This window comes from Gastrolobium bilobum, unplaced genomic scaffold, assembly GCF_033153095.1.
Source record: "Gastrolobium bilobum isolate Gb01-03AN ecotype WA unplaced genomic scaffold, APGP_CSIRO_Gbil_v1 utg5409, whole genome shotgun sequence".
Lineage (NCBI taxonomy): Eukaryota > Viridiplantae > Streptophyta > Magnoliopsida > Fabales > Fabaceae > Gastrolobium > Gastrolobium bilobum.
The window spans coordinates 23,255-43,216 of NW_026897097.1; the positions used below are offsets into that span (position 1 = coordinate 23,255).

Below are 19,962 nucleotides of genomic sequence, written 5' to 3' on the forward strand. Positions count from 1 at the left end.
AATATAGTTTTTTTTTGGTAATGAGATATGAAGCTCTACAAAGATAAAATTTTGTTGATGAGATGTGACTAGATTTTTTTTTGGTTTAGTTGATTGGTTAATGGGTCTTGAGTTTAGAAATTTTTAGGCTATGATTAGGGAAAGACCCAAGTAGGTAGAGAGAAATTAATATATTGGATCGATTTGGATTGGATCGGTTTTCATTAACCCATCCAAAAACCGATCCAATCCAATTAAAATTTGTGGTTTTTAATCGGTTTTCGGTTTTTCGATTTTCGATTTATTCGGTTATCGGTTTTTCGGTTCGGTCACCGCGGTTTGAATCGGTTTGGATCGGTTGATGAACACCCCTACTTCAAGCTCCCATGGCTTCAAGCTCCATCAAAACCCGAAATTTCCATGAAATTCGAAATTTTAGGGGAAGAAGATCTCTCTCTACAGTGAACCCCATCCAAGAATACTGGTACTAATGGATTCCTCTCGAAATTTCTCACAAGTTTGACTTTGAAACGGAGTGATTTGGAGGTTTCTAGCTCAAATTATGAGTCTTGGAAGGTTTGGTTTCAAAACCTCTTTCTTTCTCTCCTTCGCTCTATGTCCGTGGAAGTGAAGAATGAAATTGATGAATAGTAACTCACTTGAGTTACTTAAGTGGGTTTACTATTTCAATGGGTATAACTTATCTCTTTGTACACCTCTATTCATTACCAAACTTTACCCACTGGACTAGAATATTTTTTTAGTCATATTTCTAACTTTACTTTCACTTTTCGGGTAACTTTGTTTATCCGTATTTTTATCCTTTAACTGTCATTTTAACTCATTTTTCAACAAATGTTACTTTGTTTCTTTTACTTCTAATTATTCTTCAATATTGATCTACAACTACTAGTGAAGGTTATTATATTATGAATTTTTTTATTATGTAGTATTTATTTTCTATTTTTGGGCTATTATTTTAGTATGAAATAATTAATTAAAAATGGTGGCGAATTTCTAATTAAATAATATTGAAGTGTCAACAAATTTAAAAATATAATAAAAATTTAATTACAATATACTTTTCATCTAAAGAAAAAAGAATAGTTTTACTAATTTTTTTAATAATTTTATATAAAGAAAACCTGTTTTAATTTTATAACTAAAAGTTCCTTTTAATATTTCATCAAAAAAAAAAAGTTCCTTTTAATATTACATCAAAATAAAAAAATATTATACATTTTTTTTTTGAGAGAAATCCTTTTAAAAGCAACACTTAATTTTTGTAATTCTATTTTTAATTTTTTTGTTATTTTATATTTTGTGTTTATTTATTATAAACTCCAGTCACCCGCGTCTATGGATCCAACGGAAAGAAAAGTTGAATTTTGGCGGGAGAAGCTTCATTTCCTTCAGCTACAAGAAAGAGAAGGGGATTTTAACTGCCCCATCTCATTGTCATTCTCATTCTCGTTCACATTTTCCACATTCAATCAACGTTCCTACAGAGAGAGCGCGACAAGAAGAAGATTATAAATTCAAGAATCAAGACAATAAGAGTTCGAAATGGGTTCAAAATCTATCGTTCGACGACAGGCCAGAGGTAAGGTTTGTCTTTTCGGATAATTCGATGTACTGTGTCCAAGAGTGTTATAATTAATGTTTGTAAAAGAGCCTTTTTTATATTTTTTTATATTTTTTGAATTAACAAAATTTATTAAATGTGAATCTTCGATTAATAGATAGTAATCAATCACCTTTATTTCTTAATGAAATGGCTTTTTGCAATGATATATATATATATATATATATATATATAGGCGAGGCTATCGTTGGAAGAGGAAAGCAACAGAAGATGAAAATCTCTTCATCTGAGAGAAGAAACCATAGAGCACTTGGCGATATTGGATATTTTTATGATTCTTTAAGGGGTTTCGGTGCCCAATTACTTGAAAATAACAAGGTAGAAACTACTCTCTATTTTATGTTCCATCTTTCTCTGTTTTGTTTTTTTAATTTAATTTCATTAATTGTTTTCTGATTTCTTTTTCCTTTCTTTATTTATGTTTTGAAATTGCAGAAGGAGGCTTGTGCTGGTGTAGCTAGACCTCCTCCTCCTCCAGTTGCTGATGGAGTTTTTTCAGTGACTGAAAGAGTGGGACAGATGATAATCAGTGCAAAAACAAAGCCTGAAGAAGACATTGAAATGAGCTCAGAAAGAGAGGTCAAGAAAGACAAGGAAGAAGATTCCAACTCCGGAAAGAAATCACGAGCTTTTACTTCTGTGCTCACAGCTCGAAGCAAGGTTGAGATAAAACAAATAATAATACTAATAAGACAAGTTCTTTGTGTGTGTGTGTGTGTCTGAACCATGTTATGTTTGTGTCTTGACGACAAGTTCTTGGAATGTTCTGTTTCAGGCGGCATGCGGTGTGACTAACAAACCGAAGGTGGAGATTGTTGACATTGACGCTGGTGATGTTGGCAATGATCTTGCTGCTGTGGAATATGTTGAAGACATATACAATTTCTACAAGGAAGTGGAGGTATCAAACATAATTGGATTCCATTGTTGTTACTTTTTTCTATTTATTTTTTTGTTTTTCTTGGTTATGTATGATGTAATGGTGTTCTAATATGTTATTTTGAATGTGATGCATGAAGAACGAGAGCCGTCACCATCACTACATGAACACACAACACCAACCTGAAATAAAGAAAAGGATGAGAAAAGTACTCGTGGATTGGCTTATGGATGTTCACTCCAAGTTTGACCTTTCGCTTGAAACCCTTTATCTTACAATCAATATAATTGATCGGTTCCTAGCAGTCAAGCCTGTGCCAAAGAGGGTACTGCAATTGGTTGGTGTGAGTGCAATGCTCATAGCATCCAAGTATGAAGAAATCTGGGCCCCTCAGGTTTGATTATGCATGTTTACTATCATCATTACTGGCCTCTTCAATGTTAGAAAGATAAAACTGAGTTAACAAAACACTTGTTTTTTTTTGCAGGTTAATGAATTTGTCTTCCTTTCAGATAGAGCTTACACTCATGAACAGATTCTGGGCATGGAGAAAATCAAACTTGGCACGTTGGAATGGAATTTGACTGTTCCTACACCATTTGTTTTCCTAGTTCGTTTTATCAAGGCATCAATTCCAGATATGATGGTGAGTGAGTGAAAAATTGATTTCAATTTTGATATCTTGTTTGATATATATATATTTTTTATTTTTTATTTTTATTTTTTTTTATTTTTTTATTTATGCACTATTTTTTGCAGTTGGAAAATATGGCCCATTTTCTTTGTGAGTTGGGAATGATGCATTATGTCACCTTAGTTAAGTATTGCCCATCAATGGTGGCTGCCTCAGCAGTCTTTGCAGCCAGATGCACTCTCAATAAGAGCCCCGTTTGGAATGAGACACTCAAGCTACACACGGGTTACTCACAAGAACAACTTAGGTAAATATTTGCCTAATATTATGTAGTATTTTACAATTCATTATTATTGTTTTTATTCAATTGTTGTTTAATTTTATTTGGCTTTGTTGGTTCCATACAGGGATTGTGCAAGACTATTGGTAAAATTTCATTCCACTGTTGGAAATGGAAAGCATAAAGTTGTGCACAGAATATATTCGGATCCTCAAAGAGGGGCTGTTGCTATCCTCCCACCGGCTAAAAGTCTTTTGCTGAAAGGTTGTACATCAATTTGACCAGAACATTGTTAGAGTTTTATGTGAGATTCAGCATCACAATTTGTTATTGTATTTGTCTTACATGGAATACCACAATAGCTCTTTGTTATTGTATTCATTTTATGTGGGATTCAGCAATAAAATTTGATTTTTTCTTTCTTTTATAAGCCCCATTTATATTCATTTTATCTGATATTTCGGCAATAATATTCTTTTTTTTTTTTTTTTTCAAGCCCATATGCAGTAATGTCAAAAAGTAGATACAAATAAACTGGGGTAATAGTTTCTTGCATTTTTTTTCTTCAATTGAGATCTTTATACACATATATGCATAGCACTTAAATTGCTATTATCTCCCTAAACATTTTGAACTGGTAAATACTCCAGTAATGTCTATTCTAACTTTGAATTTACAACTGTTGCGTTTGCTCACGGCAAGCACACCGATCGTACAAGTAATATAATAATTGAATATGAGATCGTTCTCACGAAGATTATACTCAAGCACTAATTCACTATTGCATCTTAAATTGGACAATCGTAATTGTATTTGAAACAGAATTTGAACTTGAACTTTAAAAATATTCAAACTAATTGACCGCAAGAATAAGAATTTAAAGGCTTAATTTAACTCTAATGAATATCAAGAATAAAAGCAAGAAATTAATGATTTGAATTTACTAATTTAAAAGAACGTAGCTAGGGTTTCGATTTTCTTTAATCTCTTTATTATGTTTGAATTCCTTCTTTACGTTAATCGTCCTTAATATCAATCTAATCAATTCTTTATGTAATTAGGGCTCAATCCCTTGTTACCCTAAACCTTTACAATCTTGTAAGAACCCTAGTTTCCCGGTTATTCTCCAAGAAGGTGAGCATTAAGTTCAGGAACCATAAAGATTACGCAAACCCTATGTCTATCCCTAGAATCATAAAGTTTACGATGAAATTATAATATATGGATCACACACGAACATTCCTATTGTCATGCATTCACCTAAGATCAATATATAAGATTCAAGCTTATATAAAGCATTAAAAATAGATAATTTCATTCATGATAGAAAGGAAAATTAACATAACGAATTGTTCAAAACATAATAAAGATCTTAAATTCCATCTAACCCTAACTACTAAAGAATCTAGCCGGACATAGCAATATCAAGAACGAAAGAAAATATAAAAGCTTTCCCAAACTCCATAGTTGATTGGTGAATCTTCAGTATCTCCATTGAAAGCTTGATGTTGATCCGTCTCCGCCGCTCACGAACATGAACCAGATGTTTCTCCGCATTCCCTCTGCTCCCAAGTACCAAGAACTCTTCTTGAATGTGAAAAACTTCATTAATTTTGACCCCAAAATGTCTTTTTAATGGCCAAGAATCGTGCCCTAAGTGAATAACTCGAATTGGGCCTAAGTTGGGTTTCTGGGGCGCTTAAGCCTGGTCATCTGTGCTTAAGCTTTCTAATTTACGAATTCAGAATTAACGTTCGCGCTTAGGCTTGAATTTGGGGGCTTAAGCCTCTTGATGGGCGCTTAAGCCTGAATCTGGGGGCTTAAGCGCCCTCTTGGAAGAGGAACTTTTTAACTGGAGCGAGCTTAAGCTTGAATTTGGGGGCTTAAGCTTCCTCAGGCAGTGGCTATTTGCTTATTTAGGAGGCTGTAGCTTCGAAATGGGAGCTTAAGCCCCCTCTCTAAAAACTTGATAATCTTGATAAGATCTTCAAATCTTTTTGTTTTGCTCTCCATCTATCCATATCTTCATATTTGTTTCCTTTTGTCATCAAATCCCTTCAAAATTGCAAATATAATTTATTTAATTCGTAATCAGATAATGTTCATGATTTTATGTTAAAATCTTAGTTTTTGACTTGTTCAACTTGATAATTTATATTAATTTAAGCTATAAAAACAAGATAAACTAGAGGTTTATCAACATATAACAGAAAGATTTCAACTTTATTATAGAAACGTATAACAGAAAGATTGAGAACATTTGAATTCAAATTTCAATTCAACACTCCCCCTCAAGTTGGTGCATCAATGCCAAACTTGCTAATTGCTTCTTCAAACACTCTTCCAGAAACCGCTTTGGTCAGTACATCTGCCATATGATCTTCATATTTCACATATGGGAATTGGGTTACTTTCTGATCTAGCTTTTCCCTGATAGAATTCGATCCACCTCAACATGCTTAGTCCTATCATGTTGGACAGGGTTGTTAGCAATTTCTTTGGCTGCTTTATTGTCACAATGTAGCTTCATTGGCTACTCATAACATATTCTCAAGTCCTTCAATACACTCTTAGTCCACAATAATTCACAAAACCATGTGCCATCCCTTTAAACTCTACTTCTGCGCTAGACCTTGCACTGCCCAAGCCTACGCAATTTTTTTTCAATTGATCTGGCTCAAGCCTAGTACGAGTCTAACTGTTAGCCTGACTTGACTTGTTTATAAAAAATAAATTGCATGGCCTAGCCCGTTAACCTGTTAATTTTTTTTTGTAATCTAACCTGTTAATTTTTAACTTCCAAGCAAAACTCATTACTAGAAAAAATTTGTATAATTGCTATCGAAATTCCATCGCTAATTTCATCCGCACTACTACTTTCCGTCACAAATTCCCTCGCAACTATTTTTTTCAATTCAATTCGATTCAGTAAAGAAAATCGAATTGAACTGCTGTACACACCCCAAATTTGATCTATTATATATATAATATCTTTTTTATTTTATAATGTTAATATATGGATACATCGTTAAGAGGATTTGGCTTTTCAATTTAAGTATCTATTTAATATTTAATAATGTGATAATGCAAGATTAGATACATACATACATACATATATATATATATATATATATATATATATATATATATATGAAAAATTACTCTTATGCTACATGTGGTAACTTTCTCTCCTATACACCCCTTCGATAACTGTGTCATTTTTTATTTTTTTTCAGATGGTGGAGCCCATAAATTTATCTCTATGACATAAGATAACGTATCTCCTTTAACATGAGATTAATAAATTAAAACCCATATATATATATATATACATACAGAGGCGGACCTAGAGGGGGGCTAAGGTGGGCCCCCGCCCCCTAAAATTTGATAGGAAAAAAATATATATATAAATGGTATTTTAATAATATTACAAAATGTGTGTGAGTGGGTAAAATACTGACATGCGTGAGCGTGAAGAGGAAGCACAAAACCTCAACGGCTCAAATCAAACTTCTGAAAATTGTTCAACTTGCAATTGTAAGAGAAGACAACTGAAGAGGAAGCACAAGCATTTTCGTTGAAGGGGGCATGAGACTCAATCTTGAAACACTCTTCAAGTACCTCTTCACTCTTCATTAGTAATCTTCCCCAACTATTTTACATAGAAAAGTAAATGATGGATTTTTTTTTTCCTAGCCATATTTTTACTTCACTTCCTACTAAACATATGTAAATAATTTTCCAACCCCATTTTCTTAGGAACTTTTTTTTTCACCTCGACCAAACACGTGATTAGATTAAAAAATTGTAGTGCGTTCTTTTAAATTATTCTTAATCTCTTTAAATTTCCAACAATTTTAGCTATAAAAAAATGAAAGGACATATATAACTTTGTGGGTATCTAATTTATTGATAATGGATAACATGATTTATTTATGGGTTCGTCTCTTCTGTAACAATAGCATATGATTTTTTTTGTAGCAAACATATTTACACATGCGAATTTTGACATTTAAAAAGAAAGAAAAAAGTTAGGATCCGCATGCGTAAAATAAAATCAAGAACAAGCTTCGAAATAAAATAGAAAACTAATTTCTTGATGATTCTTTAATTACATACATTAAAAAAGAAATTTTTTTGAGTTTTAACACAAATTCAATTATATATGAGTTTAAGAAAATAAAAAAATACGTAAAATAAGAGTCGAATGAAGTGATCTTAATCTCTGTAATAGATTTCTTTTATTTTTTTTATATTAGGTCTGTATTATATTTTAAATATTTTTGTTTATAATATAATATTTTTTATTTTGGAACCCCGCCATTAAAATTTCTGCGTTCGCCACTATATATATATATATATATATATATATATATATACATATATGGCTTTTTCTGCAGTTACTGCAAATAAGTTATCTGAGTAAGCTCAATACGGCGTCGTTTTGGGAGGAAATCATGGTGTTTTTGTAATTTTAATTTATTTCAGGGTTATAATAGTCTTTATATTTATAATTTTTTAAGATTTCAATACCAAAACGAAGTCGTTTTGGGAATAAATGCAGATAACTTATCTGTATTAACTGCAGAAACATTTTTCCATATATATATATATATATATGAAAAAGGTTATATTTATAAACATTTTCTTTACAAACTTATAAACTACACTATGTCTTACCAATAAGACATAGTGTAGTTTGTAAAATATTTTTTTGTTAATATAACCATCATATATATATATATAGGAGAAGATCATTTTATACCAGTGTAAGTCATATTATTAATCTTATCCGTTGATCTCACTTATATCTAAAGGCTCTAATTTTCTAGTAATGTGAGCCACTGGATAAAGTGGATCAATGATCAAGATTGAGTGTGAGAATATCATGTCCTTATATATATATATATACATATATATGATAAAATCATTTCTGCAGCCGCTTTACGTACAACAACGATAGGTGTATGGTTATGATTCCCCATATTTAATGCTTTCATCATTTGTATGGTTATAATTCCCCGTATGTAATGCTTTTAAGTATATATGTGGCAAGTATTTGATTGTTGCACGTACAGCAGCTGCAGAAATGTAAACCCATATATACATATATATATAGGAAAAAATATTTTTCCGGCAACGAGATAAGTTTATCTCCGCCCACCCCAAAACTAAGTCGTTTTATTTATTTATTTCCTTATATTAATTGATTCATCTTTGAATGTTTACGATTTCATTTCTCTCTCTCTTCCTTTATCACCGTTGATTCATCTTTGTACGGTTATGATTTAGTAGCCGGAGATAAAATTATCTCTTGGCAACTTGAGAAATGATAAGCCCTATGTATATATATATATATATATATATATATATATATATATATATATATATATATATATATATATATATATATATATATATAAGATGAATCATAACCATTCAAAGATGAATCAATTAATATAAGGAAATAAATAACAAAATGACGTATTTTTGGGATGGCCGGAGATAAGGTATTTTTGTAATTATAATATATTGCAGGGTTATATTAGTCTTCATCATTATAATTTTTTAATCTTATAACCCAAAACGACGTCGTTTTGAGCTCACTGGAGATAATTTTATCTCCGGTGACTGGAGAAATATTTTTTTTCTATATATATATATATTTGGTAAAATCTTCTTAGTATAATTCGAATATGTAAACTTTGTCTTTTCCACATAAAAAGTATATAATTTGTTTAAATTTTTTATCAGTATTAGTTATATTTTATTTTTACATTTAATATTATTTTTCAAAAGCTATGCATTTAATATTTTATTAATTATTATTTATAAAAACATTTATCATATTAATAGAGTTAAAAAAAAACGTGTATTTAAATATATTTTATCCTTTTCAGTTGACAATGTTAATATACATTTAATAATAGCATTACTTTCTTACCATAAGTTTAGTACTTATATGTTAAAAAATGCCGCTCCATATGTTAAGAGATAAACTATTGTCCTTGCCCTTTGAATTTTTCAAAATTCAAAAAGTTATAATTGACAGGTAATTAATTACTTTGGATTGTGCTTCCTTAGTTGTCTTAATATATGTGCCATTAGAGTGACATATAATTCCATCAACACCTTCATCAGAACGGAACACCCTCCTCTATTGGCATCCATTGCATTCATTCTCTTGGAACATATGCAAGAAAACCCCACCACCATCACCAATCACTATAGTAGCTATGGCAAACAAATTTGATAGGTTTACTTTGTTGCCTAACTCATTGCTTCTCATCATCATATCCTTCCTTCACTTTAAGAAAGCTGTAAGAACATCCATCCTTTCAAAACATTGGTTCCACCAATGGGAAAAAGCAACAAACATAGAGTTCAATAAACTCTGCTTTGTTAAACTTAATCAACCCCACCAAAAAAGAGAAATTCGGAGAAGGGATCTTCTGAGGTTCATCACATTTTGGCTTGATAACAACAAAGAGCTTGTGGTGGAAAAGTTCTCTTTAAAGCTATCAATGCTAGAAAATGCTCATTATATCATAGAAAGGTGTGTTTCCTTTGCCACGTAACATGGTGTGAAAGAGTTGGGGCTAGATTTTTCTGATCCCAATTGGGAGCAGGAAGTGTATGTTAAAGAACATAAGGCTTTGGTTGATTTGCCAACATATGTTTATGAGCATAAAGCCCTTGAATCTTTGAAGCTGTTTTCGTGTGGTTTTCTTGAAGCTGGAACTCGAATGAATTTGAAATTATAGGTAATGGTTTGAGGCTGAGAAGGCTTGTTGTTGACAATTGCTTATTTCAATGTGTTTTGTTCAAAATCAATGCACCAAATATACGTTTTTTCAAGTATTCTAGGATAATGAGTTTGTTTGAAATAAAATACCCCTTATTCATAGAAGAGGCTGATCTTGACTTTGATCAGACCGGCACATCAAAGTTTTTAACATTTAATCTTCCCTTATAGCTGATTTTGTAAATACCACTATATGCTTGTAACGTGAATAGAGAATTTTATAAGTGAGCAATAAAGTCTCACATTGGTTTTGGTTAAGATTAGAATAAGCGATAAATATATATAAGAAAAAGATCTACAAATTTATGTTTTAAGGTTTGAGTTGAGATGTGGTGTCGAATATGCTTAGCCTATTAATAGAAGATCTCTCTTGATTTGAGCTCCCTTGCCTGCCTAACAATAAGTCTGCCTTAGAATATGGTGGCATTATTTCTCCCTTAACATACCAAAAAAAATTTGCAAGTGATTTCCATAATCTCTTTGCTTAGGTAACATACTTGTTGTAACAAACATATACATTAAGATTGAACTTGTAACAAGTGTTGTATGCTTGTATACATTATAGGTTGATGAAACTCTATTGGATGTTGACTATCAGAGAATCTGGACGGCCAATGTAACTGTTTATGAATGCTTGATATCAACTCTGAAGGTGGTGGAGGTAAATGACTTCAGAGGGACCGTGAATGGGCTTCTTGTGCTCTACTATCTTATCCGTTGTGGGAGGATTTTGAAGAAGGTTAATATCAATGTACCGAATGGTGAGGTTGAAGATATGACAGTAGAAATGTGGCGTTTACCATGAAATAGAAGAGTTCTTGATGACAGCTCCAGGGCTTCAAGTGATTTGGAGATATCATTCTGTTATTGAATTGAGTGCTATGTTATGCTACGAAACACCGATACTTCAAAAACTCTGATATATCGTGTCTGACACTTTTCGACACTAGCCGACACTCCAACGCGAATTGTAGAAACTCAAAAAAAAGTTCAAAGGTTGTGTTGCGTTGCATTTTTAGTTTTAACTATTAGATTCGTTGGATTACTATTACCATTTTATTGAATTTAATATAAATATTTGTGATATCTTATGTTTCTTTGCAAAATTAATAGATATTATAAGTTTAGTTTTATCTTTTTGTTAAATTGTTGAATATTAAATATAATATACGCAACATAAATTAAAAATATTATTTAATATCAAAACGTGTCCTAACGTGTCGAAATATAACATTTTTTAGAATTAACGTGTCGAAGTCTCGTGATGTATCGTATCTCGTGTCGGTATGTGTGCTACATAGGTGTTCTGCTTCTTTGTTTTCTATATGTTTGGTCTTTAAGACATGGTTTGACTTATTTTTGGGAAATGCATCAATAATTATAAACATTATGTCCTATGTTTGATTGTATGGATCCATATCTTCTTTATAGCTGTTCTTGGTTTTTTTTACCAAGAGTTTTGAAAAAAATGTTGTGAAACAAAATTAAAAGAAAACTACAAATATATAGTTGTCACCAATATGTCCAGCCTTAGATTTCCATAAAACTTTAATGAAAGAGTTTTTCAGAATTATTTTTTCTAGTTACATAAAGTTTAGGGGGTGAGGAGGTTTTTGAACCTAAGATTTTTTAGTTGACTCAGTTCAATCGTAGTGCTCATTTGCAATGACTTTCGTTCTTTATTGTTCTAGTTTCATGACCAAAAACTTCATAAAAACTTTTGCTAGTTTTGCCTACATAACAAATCAAAGGAAGCCAAAGAGCCCATGATAACAAATAAAACATATCATGTCAAAAACAATTCACAGCTCGTATTCTAACAATACCTTATATCAATGGCAATGACAATATTCAACTGAAGCTGCAATTCAAGGATAAATGAATGAGCTTGATTTGATGATTAGGCAAATGGCCATGAAAGACCAAACGAATGCAAGGATAATTACGTTAACACAACAATTATACATTACGCATGTGACACTAGCACTGTAAGAATTGGCTGTATCAACAAGAGCCACACACAGAGACGAGTTTCATACACCAAATGGCAGCTCAAACCACTTTCCATTAAACCCTGAGTAGCGACGGTGGGGTGAGAAAAATCTTTGTAAATAACTTTATGTAAAGATTCTGTTTTCCGGATTTGAAACTCAATTCCGATACAATCTTGTCCTCCTCAGCTGGATTGTGGTAACTACTTTATGGGTGACAATGTTAATGGTCCTCAATTAGTATGTCTAAAATTAGTCATGAGTTTCAATACTGATTCTTAAGATAAAGTTCATGCTTATGATCTACCAAAAGAATATAAACATACATAATTCAAAAGTTATCACAAGGTAAACAACTATGTAGCTGAAATAGCATTAATGGAAATAAACTAATCATGCCCTATGTACTGAAAAGTTAAAAATAAAATCTTGAATGTCATCGTTAGCCTTATCCAGGGCTATTCATCCATCTGCATCTTTTAAATCAAATTTTACTCCAGCTCACAAGAGTTTCTTTCTCAATTTTTGGCCTGTCTGTCACTTTCTGAGGCAGCTATCAGCAGTAGCATGTCCACGGAGTGGATGTTTTGTCTTAGAAGAAGAGCCTCCATTTTATCATTAGATCCCTCAAACAGTGAGCATCCTCGTATAATTGAAGTACTGCAAAAGGCCATGATGTAAATATAAACTTTCATACTATTGTTGTATCCTAAAAGCATTTTCCAATCACATGCATTTTCTCTTCCAAAACAAAGTTTCCAAATTACAGGACAACAAGGGGGAAGACATACTAATAGCACTGAATAATAGTTCTGTTGAAACTCGATTAGTTGGGGAAATATGAAACTCAGAATGTCTGCAATAAAGCTATTTGAAATAGTAGTAATAAATACTATAAAGTCAAACTCCAATTTCTTCCAGAGTAGAACCAGTAGCAAGATGACAATGGCTGTACAGACCCAACCAAACATATCTATCTTCTAATGGAGCATTGAATAAAGTAAGATACCAAATAAAGTTGCACTGTTATAACTGAACTATACACAAATAAATTTAGAGAAACTCTTGTAACTTGTTATTACAACAGATACCTGAAAGGTCAGAAAAAAAAAATTCTATGACTGTTTATGGCAACTTGTGTGATTCTTCTTTCCAAACGGCTTTACAATAAAGTGGAGGTATTCTAAAGCAGAAAAAATTCGGGCAATGAGTATACATGACTTGTTTATGACAAATATCAGTGTTTTGGGATTCTTAATTTATAAAATTTATGATGAATTCTTCATATTATATTAGATATTGCTGAGGATGAGAGGATCTAATGAGCGCTAGTAAGTTGGCAGAATAACAGAAAAAGATAAAGAAACACAGAGTATTTAACATGAAAAACTTATTCATTCTGAGGAGTAAAAATTACGAAACGTAGTATAGAAAATTCCCACTATGTAAAGAAGGATTACAAGAAGATGTTCTTCCCTGGTATACCAAATAATGGCATGGGTGGTATTACAAATATCAAAAAGTAAATGGTATAAATAACAGGAAACTATAAAAATGAAATTTAAATTCCTACAAATGAATGAAGTGAAATTAAATGAACTTTTACATTTGAAAAAGAGTACTCAATTCATTCAGATGTTGTTGTCTTTGCTCAGAGCCCGCCATCATAGCGATCCATGATGCACTAAGAGATGATAAATCAGTGAAGATACCTTTAACCAAACAACTTAGGTACTATACCTCAATCTCACTTGTGTATTTTAATATTTACTCCTCATCTAATTAAGGACAAACTTTTTTTGGTAACTTCGATTTTTGCACAGGTTTCTAAAGCTCTGATACAAGACAATGAAGTTAAGGCAGAAGGTTTGGTCACAAATTCATGGAAGCTTTGCAGCATTCAACAAGTTGAAGAAGTCAAATGTTTAATTAAAATGATACCAATCTGGGCTTCTGGTATCTTGTGTTGGATACCAATGGCACAAGCAGGAATCTTTCCTATAATCCAGGCCATGAAAATGGACCGCCACCTTGGACCATACTTTGAACGATGCAGCAGGAATATGGCTCCCCTGCTATGACCTATTTGTGCCACACTTTGAAATTCCTGCTGCATCGTTCAAAGTGTGGTCCAAGGTGGCAGTCCATTTTCATGGCCTTGATTAGAGAAAAGATTCCTGCTTGTGCCATTGGTATCCAACACAAGATACCAAAAGCTCAGATTGGTATCATTTTAATTAAACATTTGACTTCTTCAACTTGCTGAATGCTGCAAAGCCTCCATGAATTTGTGACCAAACCTTCTACCTTAACTTCATTGTCTTGTATCAGAGCAACTCTGTTTAGAAACCCGTGCAAAAATCGAAGTTACCAAAAAAAGTTTGTCCTTAATTAGATGAGGAGTAAATATTAAAATACACAAGTGAGATTGAGGTATATTACCTAAGTTGTTTGGTTAAAGGTATCTTCACTGATTTAGGTACATTACCTAAGTCATTACCTAAGTCCATTAAATCCATGGTAACCTGGCAATAGAGAATCAAGTGCACTGATTAGTCAAAGATCCATCAATATGGAATGTATTGTTAGATCACTTAATTGTTGGATCACAAAGAAGCATCTTAGTGTTTGTGATCCGTGAAATCAATTACGAAGAAAGACAAACTTTGATTGAAGTAAAAATGCTGGATATAGCTAAAATTTTAGTCCCACACTCAGAACATTAATATTACATAAGAATAAACTTATATTGGGATGGTAAAAAAAACAAAGCCAAAACAGACTACTTTGTGTTTATTCACATATAGATATCAGATCTAAACAGTAGGTTTAAGACTTAATTATTATGTTGGCAACAAATTAATTCTACCATACATAATATTAGTACATGCATATTCATAGTGGGGAAACTTCATACCTTGTCTTCTCTTGAATTTGGAAGAAGCAGAGGCTCTGTTAGCTTTGCTCAGTTGGGAATCACAGATGCTAAGAGGATACTAGTGCTTGTACTTTAGGATCAGTCACTGCAATAGTGCAATGTTCTCCTTGCTTGGTTAACGATGAAGAACAAAGTTATGAGACTGGCCAACGATTCCCTTTGCTATTCCCCACACGGCGCACCCACTCCCTTCAATTATTATTTAACATGTGACGATGCTTGGAGATTAGTTCTAAGAAACATTTTAAGTCATTGAAAAAAAAAAACCATTTTAAAGATTACAATTTAATAGAAGGATTTGCATCTATCATGTCATTATGTCACATGACAAAAAAATTTCTACACACACAATATTTTATGGGACCCGCACTTTTTAATGCAAAAAAAAAAATAAAAAAAATTAAGGCACACAAAACGAATATCTATAACATTATACAATCATTTTTCCTACAACATAACTCTAATAAAACCTTTTAATAAATCTTTGAAAATTTATTATTATTTTTTTAGAAAAAAAGCAAAGAAAAAAATATCTAATGTTATTTTAGATAATTTTATCTAATATTCACCGAAACGAAGTCATTTTAAGTTTAAAAAATTAAAATATTAAAATATAAAGATTATTATAACGCTGAAATAAATTAAAATTATAAATAAATCATGATTTCTGTTTCAAAATAATATTAAACAATAGATAAAATTATTTAAAATAACTTTACAAAAACAAACGCAAAAACAAAATACTTAAATATAATATTATAGATCCGGCCGGTCCGAACCGAATTCTAAAAACACTGATTGTACGTGATGATAATATAGTTTCATCATTTGAATCACTGTGTAAACACCAATTTTTGTCGGTTTTCATTTCCCAGATTTTATCATCATTAAAATTAATAAAAAAGAAAGAAAAAAAATCACATTCATCCTCTCATGGTAAGTCATTTTGGAAAATAAAAATTTTCTCCATCATTTGGTCTGATATGCCATCACCCACATGGTCCGAGAAAAGAACCTTTTGTCAGTTACTTTACTAGCTTTCAAAAAAGGGACGGTTGATAATACATTACACCAACCCTGGGACCCGATTAGTTTGAAAATAGAAGGAAAGAAAAAAAAAAATTAAAGAGGAGAGAGACCGAGTTCAACCCTCGAAAAGACAAAGAGTGTAAGGTAGTGTTTGGTTGAAGGTTTATTTTGGGATTGATGGGAAAGTGTAAGTGGATATTGGAAAATACCACGTTTGGTTCAGGTTTTTTCAAAAAATACTAGGCAAATAGGATAGATAGGAAAATGACTTTTGTGTTGATTTTTGGATGAATTTCACTGTTACAGAATACCACTTGAGATGTGGTATTTTGAGATAACTGGGAAAGTGAAAAAACAGGTGCAAAGTTTCTCCCGAACATAAATTTTGCATATTTTAATAAATTTCCCTGGTAATATTTCGGTCAACCAAACAACTTTTTTTACATTTTCCTACCAAACTCACTTTCTAATCATTTTCCTATCAATTACATTTCCCTAGTAAAAAAAAAATTTGTCCCGAACCAAATACTACCTAAGATTAAGGAAGAAAACATATAGTGGTGTGTCAATCGGAGGATATTTTGGTTGGAGCATATAGGGACGGTTGATAATACATTACACCAACCCTGCCGTTTTGGTTGGAGCATACTTTGTTAGAAATTTTCTTGACTTTTTGACCTATATAATTCAAAGTGGTGAATGTTTGACCTATATAATTCTATCAGAATACTATTGGCCATAGTAATGCATTAGGGGTGGCAATTCGTGTTCATGGGTCGGGTTCGGGTCAACCTGTGTCTGACACGAACACGAATAGCCTCAACCCGAACACGACACGATTAACAAATCGTGTTATAAAATTCAACCCGTACACGACCCATGTATAAACGGGTTGACACGATATAACCCGAATTTGAGGGCAATCTGTATTTTACACGACACGACCTGACACGACACGACCCGACACGACCCGACCCGACACGAGTAATGAAATAAAAGGCTATTCTTTACACTGACCTTGCAGGCAAAGTGGAGATGGAATATATTCCTTGAAAAAGAGCAATATTCATATTCAACAGTGATTTTTTTGCTACCTATTTGGTAATGGAAAAAGAGATGTTTCCCTCACTTTTTATTTCCCATTTTCTCAAGAAAGGGAAGGAAATATTGAATTTTATTATTTAAATTTCTTAGAAGCAATAAATTTTATTCAAATTAGAAGAAATAAATAGATAGGGATGAGTATGTAATACATAACATCCTTGTGAACAAGGAGACAAAAACAAAGATGAGAAAAGAAAGCAAGATTGTTAATACAACAATGCAAATCAAGCCCTCTGCATACTTATCAAAGAGACAGCTTGAAGGAGAAGCCATAAAAACAATCCTGTGCTACAATTAATGTAATTAAAAAGATCCATGAAAACCAAGCATCTGCAAGAGATGGGTTTAACTTATGATCAGTCACGTGAAAACCAAGCCATAAAAACAATCCTGTGCATACTTCATCAGTCACGTAATGTAAGTCATGGAAATCTATGATCAATGCTAACCTTGTTTAAGGCAAGGCTAAGGCAGTTCTTTGCAGCAGATAAATCTCCTTTCTTCTAAATGCAGTTACCTAAACATAGCCAAGCATCTGCAAGAGATGAGTTTAACTTAACCTGGGGCACAGAAGATTCAATTATAAATCATTCGCTTAAATATCAGTATAAATACGCATTAAATCACAGAAACTAACAATTCAGTCTTGCTTACAGCTTTTGATAGATGATCCTCAGCTTCTTTCCTGTAGTCAGGAAACACATCCAACATCTTCCCTCGACCCGACATGAGTAAACAGAAAGTGATATTAATTCAAATCATATTAAAACTGTTCAATCTAATTCAAATCAAAATAACTTACTACATTGAACTCCATCAATCCAACATCAAAACATAATTAAATGCAACCTACAACAAATGTCTCATTCTTACAGCAACTTCTTCCACCGAAATACAAATTAAGATCACAAATTCAAGATCATTTAACTGATGAAAAATTTGAAATATAAAAGTCATTAAGCAACTGAGTAATTTTGAGCGCCATGATCAGCTATTGAATGTAGATTCATGTCCATGATATCTTCTGTCAATTCTTCCAAAGCTATTGTTGATTGCTCAATAAAAATAAAAATCAAATGAGTTAATTAAAATCCTTAAAATAAACAGTTAATGAATAAGTGATTGATAATGTATATTACCTTGCTCTCCATATAACCAATCTCTAGTGCAAATCAATGCTTCAACTATGTCAGGTTTGAGTGAACTTCGGTATTGATCAAGTACTCTTCCTCCAACACTAAAAGCATTTTCCGAAGCAACACTAGAAATAGGTATCCCAAAAATATCTCTTGCCATTGCAGCAACTTCTGGATACCTAAATTGATTAGCCTTCCAATATGATAACACATCCAAGCTAATATTTCTTCTGTCAATCCTTGGATCCTCTAAATATAATTCAAGCTGAGTCTTTTGTGGCACAACCACTTCATGAAAAGTATCAAATTCCTAACAATATTATAAAATAAATAATATCAATAAATATACAAAAGAATATAAACAATTACAAGACAAATAATTATGTTAACTTACACTCAAAACTATAGCAAGTAATTTATGGAACCAGGATTATGGAAACTTGCAGCGAAGACCAAAAAATTAAGAACTACTGACATGTTTGTAAGAAATTCCCATTCTTCCACTTCTATACTCTAATCAGTTTCTTATGCTTTCAAGACCAAAAGTTTTCTGCTTTAATTTCACTTCATTGATCACCTAATCGTGACCAAGCTGCTCAATGTAGACTACATTGACAAGCTCGGTTTATGCCATCAACAGGGGTCTAACATTGCTTATTTATCTCACATATTCCTCGTCCAAGTAATCAGATCACAGGACAACTAAAGTCTAAAGAAAAACTATTTTCATGCTCACTATAATTCGATCTTCACGTTAAGAAGATATTTAGAATTTTCATAGTTCCTAAGCCACATTAATGTTCTGACTTAGATTAATACACACTTTAGTCAACAGTGAGAATTTCAATTTCAATAACACTTCTTTGAATTTGTGAGAGTTATGTCCAAATCGGTCTAAATGAGTAGAAGTAATGAAATAAGAGACAATAAGCTAACTTCTTGTTCTTGAGGCATACTTGGAAACCGAAACAGGGAGAGAGGAAACATAACAACTATCATTCCTAATCTCACATGCAACCGTACAGGGTAGGAGAACAAGAAAAAAAAGAAAACTTTAGAAATCAATTGGTTACCTTCAGAAATCAACCGTACAGAGCTTGAATCCAATTGCATGCAAGAGGAAAGAGAAACTCTTCCACGGCTGGTCAGAACTCAGAAACGGGAAACCTGCAGTGGAATGAAAGAAAGACCCAAATTTAAGCACGATTGATCACAGAGGGGAACAAAACAGAAAAGGTAAACGTCTTACCCCTTTGTTTGCTGGTGCGGAGCTGAAAGAGGAGAGGAAACACGAGCGTATTTGTAGGTGCCTCACCTTCAAGGACCGAGTTAAACAACGCACACAAGAAGAAACCCCTGGAGGCGAGAGCAGACAGCGTAGAGAGGCGAGATAGAATAGAGCTGCGTTGTTAAATGGAAACCCTAAACTCTAAAGGGCTAAGGCGTATTTGATACCAAATTTTTTACGGGTCAAAGTGGGTTCACGGGTTGACCCGTGACCCGACACGATTTTTTCGTGTCACTATTTTTCAACCCTAACA

The 19,962-nt window shown here is 32.5% G+C and overlaps 2 protein-coding genes and 1 long non-coding RNA gene across 3 annotated transcripts; 2 read left to right on the plus strand and 1 right to left on the minus strand.

The window, feature by feature from the left end:
* The first annotated feature begins 1,834 nt into the window (after positions 1-1,834).
* LOC133304102 (G2/mitotic-specific cyclin S13-7-like) lies at positions 1,835-3,699 on the plus strand. The gene is made up of 7 exons (XM_061504075.1): positions 1,835-1,942; positions 2,060-2,284; positions 2,400-2,525; positions 2,644-2,898; positions 2,992-3,150; positions 3,264-3,445; positions 3,546-3,699. Exons 1-7 carry the CDS (start codon positions 1,835-1,837, stop codon positions 3,697-3,699), a joined length of 1,209 nt encoding a protein of 402 aa, XP_061360059.1.
* A 5,955-nt stretch (positions 3,700-9,654) lies between these two features.
* On the plus strand, positions 9,655-11,028 carry LOC133304103 (F-box/LRR-repeat protein At3g58900-like). The gene is made up of 3 exons (XM_061504076.1): positions 9,655-9,974; positions 10,154-10,235; positions 10,789-11,028. Exons 1-3 carry the CDS (start codon positions 9,655-9,657, stop codon positions 11,026-11,028), a joined length of 642 nt encoding a protein of 213 aa, XP_061360060.1.
* Positions 11,029-12,522: 1,494 nt separating this feature from the next.
* Positions 12,523-15,353, minus strand: LOC133304116 (uncharacterized). The gene is made up of 3 exons (XR_009750567.1): positions 15,132-15,353; positions 13,821-14,739; positions 12,523-12,874 (listed from the first exon to the last, which is right to left on the minus strand). It is a non-coding gene; the product is annotated as an uncharacterized LOC133304116 (long non-coding RNA).
* Between the last annotated feature and the right edge of the window lie 4,609 nt (positions 15,354-19,962).